The 12,051-nt window shown below is 39.0% G+C and overlaps 1 protein-coding gene across 13 annotated transcripts in view; it reads left to right on the forward strand.

Annotated features, from left to right (window-relative positions):
* Positions 1-12,051, forward strand: part of CADPS (calcium dependent secretion activator) — a 474,942-nt gene that overhangs the window by 343,568 nt on the left and 119,323 nt on the right. For all 13 annotated transcript variants that reach the window (XM_054551945.2, XM_054551946.2, XM_054551947.2 and 10 more), the window contains 2 exons: positions 10,176-10,277; positions 11,781-11,844. In XM_054551945.2, the coding sequence (XP_054407920.1) occupies positions 10,176-10,277; positions 11,781-11,844 (166 nt within the window). The remainder of the gene's footprint in view (positions 1-10,175; positions 10,278-11,780; positions 11,845-12,051) is intronic.

The raw sequence follows: 12,051 nt of genomic DNA on the forward strand, positions 1-12,051 counted from the left end.
TTTATCCTTATTACATTCGTATGAGATAAGTATCATTATTACCCTCACCCAATAGATGAGGGCTTGAGGCTCACATAAATTCAGTCACTTGCCTGAAACTCATAACAAATAACTGTCTGAGCCTGATTCAAACATGGATATTCTGACTTTGGTGCTTGCATTTGTAACCACTCTACCTTCCTACCTGTCCAAGATTAGCACTTGTATATGGTGTGAGATGCCAAACCTGGCCATTTGATATTTGTTTCAACATTTCCAGGTGAGTTGCTACAGCAGTCGTTTGAATTAAAGAGAAGCCTGAAGATGGCCAAAACTAATATGGCCTAACTGGAGATTTTAGCTTTGTGGAGAAAACCAGAATTTATCTGGAGTTTTATACCACCTAAGGGGAGAGTCTCCTATGAACACTAATTAATTGCCTTTGGGATTGGGGAAACCACATTCCAAACCTTTCATCAGCATGACCAGCATTTGGATGTGGAGATGTTATCTATTCTTTGTTCCAGATTTAAAAGGAATTCATGACTCATGAAAGCAATGGCCCTGTAACTGCCTTTAACTGAATAGAGCCCATTTCCACTGAGATCTCACAACCAGATTCGGATTAGGTAAAAAGATGTTTTTTACCTCTTATTAACTCAGCATTTCCACAGGCAGAGGCAGAACCTTGCCCTGCTGCAGCTGGAAATCATTAATGACCACTGACATGGCAGTGACCAAGTTTCTCCCATCTGCTCTGGAAGCTTGTGCACCATCTCCATCAAAAACTATGCTCTGTGAATCACACTTGCTGTAGTCAAGAGTAGACACATCAATCAGGAAGATGTTTGCTGTTCATAATTTCAAACACTGGGATGTATGGAACCATCCACATGTTTGGCATTTTTAGAATTACTGGGGGTAATCCCCACTCCCCCACCCCCCACCCCCAGCACACACAGAACATTTGACAATATCTGGAGATATTTTTGATAGCCACAGCTGGAGTGGAGTGGTGCCATTTTTGTCTAGTAAGTAGAGGCTGGGGATATTATGAAACATCCTATAATACACAGGAGAGCCTCCTGAAAACAAAGCCAAAAATGTTAATGGTGCCAAGGTCAAGAAACCCTGTTTTAAACCAAACTCCCTGGTGATGAGCTGCATTTTTCCTTTACATGGATTTGTTGTTTCTTTTACACAAGACTTACCCTATGTCTAAAAGCCTAACAGGTACCACCACTGATTTTCAATTTGTACAGTGGTTCTCACACTTCAGTGTGCACATAAATCATGTGGGGATTTGATAAAATGCAGAGTACTAGGTCGCATCCTCAAATAATTTCATTTGGCAAGTCTTAAATGGAGCTGAGAATCTGCACTTTTACTAAGCACCCCTCTCGACCATGAATCTAAAGCATTTGGTCTTTAGATCATACATATTTAGGATTTTGATTGTCAAACTAGGCTGCCCACTAGACTCACTTGGAGAGGCTAAAAATGCTAATGCCTGGGCTCCACCTGCAGAGATTCTAATTAATCTGGAATGTGGCCCAAACTTCATGAGTTAAAAATCTCAAGTGATTTAAATATGTAGCAAAGTTCAAGACCCACTGATTGAGGGAACATTAGTTTGAACTAACTCTTTAAAACTGAACCCATTTTCTGAAAAGAGAGAAAGGAGAAAAAGGAAAATGTGAGTATGTTCAGCTGGTTGCATTTGGCGATCATAAAATCCACAGATGTAAATTGCTACATCTTCTAATTTTTAAATCAGCTTCTAAAGTTGCAGTACTTAATTCTCACCATAATATTTTTAGTATTCTTTCTAGATGACATTTAGATTAGCATCACTTTGGTCACTATCCCACAGTGGCAAGGCAATCAAACAGCTCTGATGATTGCAAGTTGCGTCAATGTTCCTTGGATCCCTTTATTATTGGGATTGGAAATTTTTCTCATTTACATTATTATTTAACATTTCTTGAATGCCAGTGCTGCTCTTCACATATGGCCTGTGTAGAAAGTACATTGTATCAGCAATTAACAAATCTATAATGCCAACTGCCCCAATCCAAAGTAAGCTGCATAGATTAATGAGTAAAGCAGATGTAAGAGGGTATGAATCTTAAAAATCTCTGAAAGTATGCTCTGAAGATTTCTTTTGGGAGATGTACTTGGAGCCAAGGTGCTGCCCATGTTCAGAGACCACGTGATCCCTTGTAGGTTAAGATTTGAGTAACCAAACAATCAAATGGAACTCACTTTTCTCCTGTTACTCTGCCAGGATTCCTAAGTAAGTGATTTCATCCTCCCAGTTGCCCAAGATAGAACCTCAAGAGCCATCCTTGACTTCTCTTTCTCCCCAGTGTGTCACAACAATTCAATTTCTATATCCTGATAACGCCCTTAAGTATCTCTCAAGTCCATCCATTTCTCCCTCTCTTCAATGCCACTACCATAGTTTAGGTCTCTATCTTCTCTCCTCTGGACCACAATGATTGCCCTGTTGACTGTGCCCTTGCCTCCAATGTTGGGTGGCCCTTTCAATCCATGTCGCATAGTGATTCCTTTTATTTCTTTTTGGTGAATGCGTTCCTGGTAGTAAATGAGTAACACATTTTTTTTCTTTCACTCTAACTCCCTCCTCTCTCTTTCTCATACCCGTGCATACACAGACACAGAGACACACACACATACACACACACACACACACACACACATAATGACATTATGTCTGGTGCTTCCTAACCCTTTTTCCCACAAAGATAAAGGGCAAAAACTGTGTAGTGGGGATAGCTCTGTTTTACTAACCTCTGCATGTAGCAGTTTATATAGCAGGCAGGCACTGATGCGGTATAAAAAACACCTCCACATTCTTGGTCTCATGTTACACACTGAACACAAGGATTATTGCACTTGTGAACATGAGCATGTCGCTGGCTGGCCTTCCAATTCTGAGCAAGTACAGGCCTTGCACATGGCTGAGTCATGCTCTCTAAATTCTAAGGAGCCAGCTTTACTTAATAGGAAGTACTTGGAAGAGAAAGTGGGAAAAATTTTCAAACAAATTTTAAGTATAAGTAGGCATCCCAGATGTCCAAGGAGAAATTTACTTTGGAACTTGTCTCCTTTTAACCCACGTGACTCTGTTTCTGACTTTCCCCATGAGAACAGCAGATTTTCCCATTGAGACATGAAATCTTGTGAAATATGCTAAATTACCTATTCCATTGGTGCAATCTTTCTGGCCCATAACAAACCATCAGATAATGTGTTTTTCCTTTTAAAATTCCAACAATGTGTCTTTATCCCATAGTCATTGAATTAACTGGTACAAAAACACATTTTCAGATGTTACAGCCCTTTTAGAGTGGATGTGATATCAAAAAGCCACACATACTACTGGTCTGACCACTCAGAATTTTGTATATGGTGTCTTCAGAAGGGAATCTAAAGATTAGTTGTCTATATTTGTCTAAAAATAAAGAAACACATCTTTTATTCCTCAAAGGGAAAAATCTATGCAGTGCCAATTTTTAAAATTGGTCCTCTTGGGGGTAAAATGCATGCTTTCCTGCATTTTATGCAACTTCTCTAATCATCTGATGTGTTCTTGCTTCATTCAGTACCTGGACTGAGCCTGAGCCACTTTGACTAATGTCCTTGTGCCCATAGCATCCATATTCTTTGTGATTGTTCAGTAGAGAGAGACTTCTCAACTACTTTCATCCTTTAATAGAGTTAATGACACCTTCTGATACTGTTAGGTTATAACCACATATTTAGGAGAACTGTAAATAAGTCAAGACAGTCCTCACTGGTATGTTTTTGCCCCTTCCAAGCCTCATTTGGAGATTAACTAATAGCCCCAAGAAGCTACAATGCACACTTGTAATATTGTAGAAACTGCTTATTGTTGCTTCCTATCTTATTCTTTGTGATACAAACACTTTGATATATTTGTTTTAGCAGCGTGTCTGAGCCCCAGGGCATCAGGGCATAATTAGAAAAGGGCATGGGCTGGAAGGAAAGGAGAGGAAGGGGTGAGGCTGGCTTTCATAATGAGGCAGTAACTATGAGATGTGAGAGCCCTAATTATAATTTATAATTAACATAGGATTGTACAAACCATATAGATGAGCAAGCAGGGATATCTCCTTTTGAGAAGATAATGCTTTGGTGCTATCTTGAATTTGTGGTTATTAATCACTTGAAAGAGACAAAGGAAAACTTTCCATGCAAGGATTAAATTCAAAGGTATCATTCTAAAACTAGAAGTAATAGAGACTTAGTTTCTGGGAGAAGTCTTTTTCTTTTTAAGTCAGTGGTTAAAAGAGGATGTTTGGTCTAAATGTCCTATTTAGGGAGCACTGCAAAGAACATCTACTAAGATATTCTGTCCCTCTCTGGCCCTTTAAGCTCTCATGTTTCTGGGCTGGAACAATTTCGTAGCAAGTAGGATTCAGTTATCATGCTTGTTTAAGGACATTTTCATGGATCCATAATGCGGTCTGCAGGCATGCATCCATTTGGAGAGAGAGAACATATCATGTTTACGGTGCCTGCACCAGCATATGTGGACATTTGCATTTGGAGATGAAAGTATATTCCCTCTTCAGCTGGAGTTTTACCCCTTGTTGGTAGTGACTGGAGCCTGAAAGCTGGTTGTATGTGGAGCAGTGGACCAAACACTCTTTCCTCTTCTGTGGAATTCATACATTTCTTTTTACACCTGGATTCTGCCCTTAATCACCAAATAGATGCAATATCGGAACATATAGATCATTGTAAGCTTTGAATTAATTTAGCATCCTGACCCTCTTGAAGAGACATCTTACCTTTCAAAAGAAGGTTTTTGTGGTCCAGCTTTTAACATAATATGGAGAACCATTCTAGCAAGATAATGAACTGCTAAAAATTTGTGTGCTCACCTGGGTGTGTAGTGACAATTTAACGACACTAAAGAGGTAAATTCATTTCACAAAACACATTGAATCTTGAATTCTTTGACTACACTGTTCACACTTAATTTCAAATATTAAAATGTTTCACATTAAAAGCTCAGTACTTAATTATATTAATCCTATAATAGATATTAGTTAATAAGCTCCAGGTCAGAAGCATTTGGGAAAAAGAGAACAATTTGCATAACTAGTCACTCAAAGGATGGGCAGCTGGGTTATGGTAGTTTCAGTTTGACAAAAAAAAGAAAAATGCAACTCTAGATGTATTATTATTTGTGACATGGCTCAAGATGGGAGACTGTGAGGAGAGTGAAGATGACAGAACTGGTGCTAACCACTGTGACAAGAACTTGAAGAGCAGCCGACATGACATCTTTCCTATCATGCTGCTGAAAATGTCAACTTTGTGAAGGACAGTGAGAAAATGGTTTGCCGAAAACTTGAAAGGTGGATTTCAGAGATGCCCACCGTGTCAGATGCGATATAGTCTGCTGTGGCTGGAGAGACCCATTTCTGGCTCCAGTGATGGCCTGCAGGTGGGAGAGCTTCCAGTCTTCAGCACGGCTCCAAAAATGACTGCACTTGACCTGCATATTGTCTCAAGTTTGCAGGATCATGATATAAAAGAAGTGAGTTGTTAGCCTGTGTGCAGTTAGGTGGAACCAGAGACCAGGGGCTATGTTCACATGTGTATGTGTTCATGTGTGTATGTGTTTCTAAAGCTAAGTTCCAAGACATCATCTATTAAAATTTGGGACGTTGTGAAGGAAGAGATATGTGCTTTATGAACTTACATCAAGTTCAATATAAGTAACAAAAACTAACTGTGGATAATCTAAGCAAAGGAGAGTTTATTAGGATGATGCTGGGGGCCTCAAAGACAGAGAAGGGAATGCTGGAATCAAGTCAGCTATGGAAGAGTAGAAAGCAGGACTGACGCAGTGGTTCTTACTGTATGTTAGAGTAACATGGGAAACCTTAAAAATTCCAGTGTCAGGCTGGGTCCAGTGGCTCGTGCCTGTAATGCCAGCATTTTGCAAGGCTGAGGTGGGAGGATCACTTGAGCCCAGGAGTTAGAGACCAACCTGGGCAACATAATGAGACCTTGTGTCTGAAGAAAATAAAAACAAAATTAGCCAGATATGGTGGTATGCTCCTGCAGTCCCAGCCTCTCAGGAGGCTGCAGTAGGAGGATCGCTTGAGCTTGAGATGTCAATGCTGCAGTGAACAGAGATTGTGCCACTCCACTCCACCTTGGGCTGAATGAGACCCTGTCTCAATAGATAGATAGACAGACAGACAGATAGATAGATAGATAGATAGATAGATAGATAGACAGACAGACAGACAGACAGACAGACAGACAGACAGAGCTTTGAGGATGCGACCTTTCACAATTCTAAGAAACAGACAAGATCAAAAACTACTGACCTGTGAGGACAGTCTGGTCAAGGCACAGCTGCTGGAACAAGCAAATTCCATCTGTTTATTCTAGCCTTGTATCATTTATTCAAAGTAGATTCCAGAGGAGAGTGTCCTGGTAGCTGAAGTGAGGTCATAGTCCAGCTTAGATATGGAGTGGCTGTGAAAGGGAAGGGCTGGCCTCTAGAAAGCCCTTCAGCTTTAATAGTAGGGGAATAGGCACCTCGATTTACCCTCACACAAGAGTGGCCAGAATGTGGCTGAGGCCACTCCTCCAAATCCAGGGGTTAGAAAGTGGCAATGGATGCTAAGAAGCCTGAAAGCAAGAAGACCAGAATATTCACAGTCAGGACACAAGAGGATGAGAGAGTCAAGCTTCTAGATAGGTGTTCTGTGTAGAGACACATCTCAGCCTGGAATTTTCTAGCTCGCAGTTTAAAATCCAGCTTCACCCCTCCTCTTCTTTCACTCTTTGTGTCTCCTTAAGTGATTTAGTATTGAGAAAGGAACAAGATGCAGAGCTAGTTTTAAGACAGTTGTAGAATCACCCCCAAATATTTTCAGAAAGACAAAACAAAAGCATGGCATCTGAAAGATACCAATATAGTTCTACTATTTATTTTGCAACCAGCACTACTTGGAATGGCACCTTGTAAACAATACAAATGCCACTTTTGGAAGGGATTCATAGTTAAATAATACCATGTATCTCTTGCAGAATATCTTGGGTTCCAAATCCACTCCAACCTAAGAGAAATCAGGAATGCTGAATCAAATATATCCTCTCTGCCACTGGAAGAACCACCCACCTAATATTTTTTTTCTCTAGAACAGTGGTTCTTAGAGTGTGGTCCTCGAACCAGCAGCACTAGCAGCACCAGTAAACTTGTTAGAAATGCAAGTTCTCAACCCACACCCCCCAGTTCTACTGAATCAGCAACTTTAGGGGACCCACCAATCCAGGTTGTCACCAGGTGATGCTGAGGCTCATTCAAGTTTGAGAACCGCTGCTTTAGAAAAAGTATGCTGTTGCTTCTGTGGAAAAATAGTGCTCTCCAAAGCATGTAACCTGAATTTTTCAGTTAATAGCTCTAGAGAGATCTATCTAAACCTGTATAGTTAACATTGCCAAATTATAGGGGTCGATGAACAAGAAATTGATGTTTGACAGAATTTTCAAAAACAATGAAGTGAAATCAAACAAAAAAGGGATCCTTTTGCTTTTTAACTGACCTGGTTACAACCTATGATCTTTGACAAGTTGTTATTCCTGCATGTCTTTTCCTCACTTTGTAAAGCAGCATCTCCTGTTACCAATACCATTTCAGAGCAATTCTGGCAGTTACAAATTTACATTTTATGTCAAAATCATTCGACATCAAATTGTTTTATCACCTGCTTTTATTAGTGAACTCTGTACTTGTACCTTACAGACTTAGTAAAGTTAGTTTGTTTTATTTAAAATAAAAGTTGTCGCGCTGACATAGGTGATCAAGAAGCAAATTTAAGAGACAACACTAATTTTTAGTTGTTTACTTTTATTGGAATAGTGAGATTAATAGTGTTCAGAAAGTAGTCTGAGGAGAGGTTATCAGGGAAGCAGAAGCTGCTACCTGATACTTTTAATAATTACAAATGGGAATCATCAGAACAAAAGGAAAAAACATAATCCATTGTTAGGTTTGTAATAATATCTTTTACAGTGAGAATTAACTGAGAAGGCCGAGCATACACTAAATGTTCAGTTTTTGTCATCTCAGACACAAAGCAGAAAGCTGCCTTCTAATTGCCTAATTGCCTTAGAAGGCTTGTAGGGTAATGAATGAATGGTTTTATTCACAGAGATGTTTATCTCCTAATAATGACCACAAATATCCTGGCTCTTCATGTTAAACAGTCTCCATGCTTTTTGCTGTGATCTGTAAACCCATTCTGAACTGTAAAATTATGTTTAACAGCATTTTTCTCTGGGTTAATTCTCCACTAAAAAACAAAATGCTTTAAATTGCTCCATTTTTCCCCCAGTTGAGTGTGTGCATGCACATGCTGATTATATAAACAAATGTGTGTTCAGTTCATTAACAAGCTGAATTTTGTTTAAAGAAATTTAAAAACCACAGCTTAAGGAAGTTGTAGATTGTAGCATATACACGAAAAGTTACAAACAAAAGCATCAAGTGTTTTGTGAAGGCCAGTAAATTCATCCTGATATCTAACTGTAGATTCATGGACATTTCATGTAAAAAAAAAAATTGTTTTTGTTAAGCATGGTAGCATGCACCCATAATCCCAGCTACTCAAGAGGCTGAGGCAGAAGAATCACTTGAGGCCAGGAGTTCAAGGCCACAGTGAGCTATGATCACACTGCTGCACCCCTCCCCCCCACCCCCCGCCTGGACAACAGAACAAGACCCTGGCTCTTAAAAAATTTTTTAATAAACTTTGTAAATTAACATTTGAGATTTACCAGAGAATTTGAAGACAACCTACCTGTTGTTTATCATTTTGCCTTTCTTTGGAAGAGTATGAAGAAATGGACTGAACAGGATTTTACTGTTTGGGGGTATTTTTTATAAAGTGGGGAAGAGGAAATTTTCTCATATTTCAAATAGGGCATTTTTATTATCAAAAAAGAAGGAAAGCTGACTGATTAACCCGTAACAGGAGGTACATTGCTGTCATTTGCCAAGTCTTTTGTGCAGTCAGACTGGTCTAGTATAAAGGATTTTCCCAACTTATGCTGGATCCTTGAGAAGGCCTATAAATAAGACCATTTGTTTGGTCTCAAGATGACTTGCATTTGCAAACTGAAGAATGTTCCAATAGAAGTTTTATGGTGACACACCAATCTGCAAACTGGCTCAGCCAGTAGTCAAAACAAGTCACTATGAGATCTGGGAAGCTGAAGGCTTTGAATGGGTCAGATTATCCTGCATTTAGTTTGGAACAGATAGATTTGGGCTATAAATATGTATCCTCCCTTTATATTTTCAACTTGAATGGTCCATAACAAATAGAGTATATATGTATGCACCTAAAGATGACACAGAACCAAGAGAATATGATGATCAAACTGAAATCATTTATTTAAGCTGGAGTCCTTTTTATTACAATGAGTAACAGTTTGCTAAAATTGGAAAACATGTGGTTTGTTCTTCAACGAATACATGAGCACTTAAATAAATCTGAACATCGGTAGTTATAGGCAAGAAATTGAGCCATTTAAGATGTTTAACATCAGGAAAGACAAACACTTACAAGTCACCTGATTTTCATAGGAATTTTTGTGCATAATTCAGGGACCCCAAACCCAAGTGCCTACAAGACAGATAGGTAATACAATTTAGCCATGTGGACCAGGTGAGTGCCTGTCCCAGGTAAGGAAGAAGCTGTTAGCCACCAATTAATAATGCTAACTGTTCCAAATTTTCAAGAAAACAGAAATCAGAATTGTATTCTCAAACTTCCCTAATTTAAAAAAATGTTGGCAACTGGTTCAAATTTCTTAAGAAGCTGTGAGCCAAACAGAACAAGTTCAGGGGCTGGACTGAACCTTCAAGCCACCAGTTTGTACATTTTACCATTTCACAAGAAATGAGCTACAGCTCTGCACATGTTTCCAAAATGAGAACCCAAACACAACCCATCTCCTTTGGAAGCCAGCCCTGAATAGCTGGGCTTCTCCTGAGCGCACATCGATCATTGTAGTTGTTTCTTCTAAAATGGACAGTTTCCTCCTGCTAGAGATTTGATTTGATGGTGTCAGCATATGAGGTTCCCGTCATTTCATGACATGTCTTCTTTCAGGCCTGATGGAATCGGAACTGTGACTGTTGAAGAAAAGGAACGTTTCGAAGAAATCAAAGAGAGGCTCCGAGTTCTGCTGGAAAATCAGATTACACATTTTAGGTAAGGATCTGGGGCTGGAGAGCTTTAATTAGGAGATGAGAGTGGGAAGGGAAAACTAAAGGACTTAATTTTCCAAAACTGTAAATCTACCAGAGGATACATTGGATATTTAGAAATAACTGGGTAGAACAAGCAAATCAATCAGATATGGTTCTGCAATAACCAGGAAACTTTGCATTCTTAAGTTCATGTTATTTCTACTTAAAGAACAAATTCTTCCATGTTTGAGCTGACCCTGGTCATCAGTCTATTATAAAAAGTTGAATTTGAAGCTTCTTCAAGGTTCCTAAGTAAAAATGAATAAATAAAAAATCTTGTGAATCAGAACATGGTGAACAAGGACGGAAGGCAGTGATACTCCTAGGAGAGTCTCCACTTTTTCCACTACCTCAGAAACAGCACTGGCTGGCAACACAGGGAAAGAATGAACCTTGCATCAGCCTGGGTGGATTGAATCTCCCCTGCATACTCAAGAGAGCCAGCAGATTCTGTGTTTGAGCCTTACACCACATAGCCCACTTCTCCCTTGGAGCAAATTAGGTGTTTTTAGTGCTGTCCTGGTGGTTCTGGACCAGAGATCCTGAAATAGTAACTGAAAAATAATAATAGCATTTCTAATGATTCCTATTTATTAAATACTTCCTGTATACCAGATACAGAACTGGAGGCTGGAAAAGTATTAACTCATGTCATAACAACCTTGTAAGGTAGTTATCATAATCCCCATTTAAACCAGGAACAAAATGAGGCTGAGAGAGGTTAAGAAACTTGCCCAAGGCAATCCAGCTGACAAGTGCAAGAAGTGGGATGCTTACATAAGATAGTCCAGGTTTAAGTAGCCATGCTAGTCTCTCTGTCCCATGCACCGTGTTCTGAAGGGCCGGTGACAACCTGAAACCAGTCACTGGAACTTGTAGTGGTACCTGACATAGTTTTTTTCTGTGCCATCAAAATCCTCCTGGATAAATCTTTATTGATCATACACTATATGTAAAATGCATTACCAGTAGCAGACAGTCCATAACAATAGGAAACCGCAAGCAGGGAAGTATAGCTAGCAGAATCAAGAATTTGCTCTAAATCCACTTTTCTATTCCATATATCGATCTTTTGGGGACTTAAGTAAGAGTATTTGCATTTCAGCCTGTTCCAACTAATACTTTTTTAACTCCAGTCTCGATAATAACATATAAGGTCACATTTGAGCTAACAAATAGTTCTCCTTCACAATAGAAATCTAAACAGAGCCTTATGTCACCACTCTGAATATTCTTTTCTGCTGCAGACATTTGCAGAGTCCCTCTTTAGTCATTATTCACACATACACATATATACATTATATACACACATATATGGTGTGAATTCAGATTAACATAACACAACGTGACAAAATAAAAAGCATTTTCCATTCCTCAGAGAGAGTTGCTATAGGAATCAAATTGCAGCATATTTCATGCTAAAATGTAATAATTTAGGCAACCTGAAGAATTTTGTCTTTTTTAGGTATTGCTTTCCATTTGGTCGACCTGAAGGTGCTTTGAAAGCTACTCTCTCACTCTTGGAAAGGGTAAGACTGAAAGTAAAAGATAGATCACATATATATAAAAAGACATAAGCATAATTGTAATGAAATGTTTTGGTTGAATGACCTAGTTGTAATTTTTATAGGATTTGTTTACCATTCATCAAATATCAGAATAGAAGTGAGGAAACTGCCAAAACTCTTGATATTTTATCTTCAAACTCCCAAATAGGATATACAGAATATATGTTC

This window comes from Pongo abelii, chromosome 2, assembly GCF_028885655.2.
Source record: "Pongo abelii isolate AG06213 chromosome 2, NHGRI_mPonAbe1-v2.0_pri, whole genome shotgun sequence".
In the NCBI taxonomy this organism is placed as follows: domain Eukaryota; kingdom Metazoa; phylum Chordata; class Mammalia; order Primates; family Hominidae; genus Pongo; species Pongo abelii.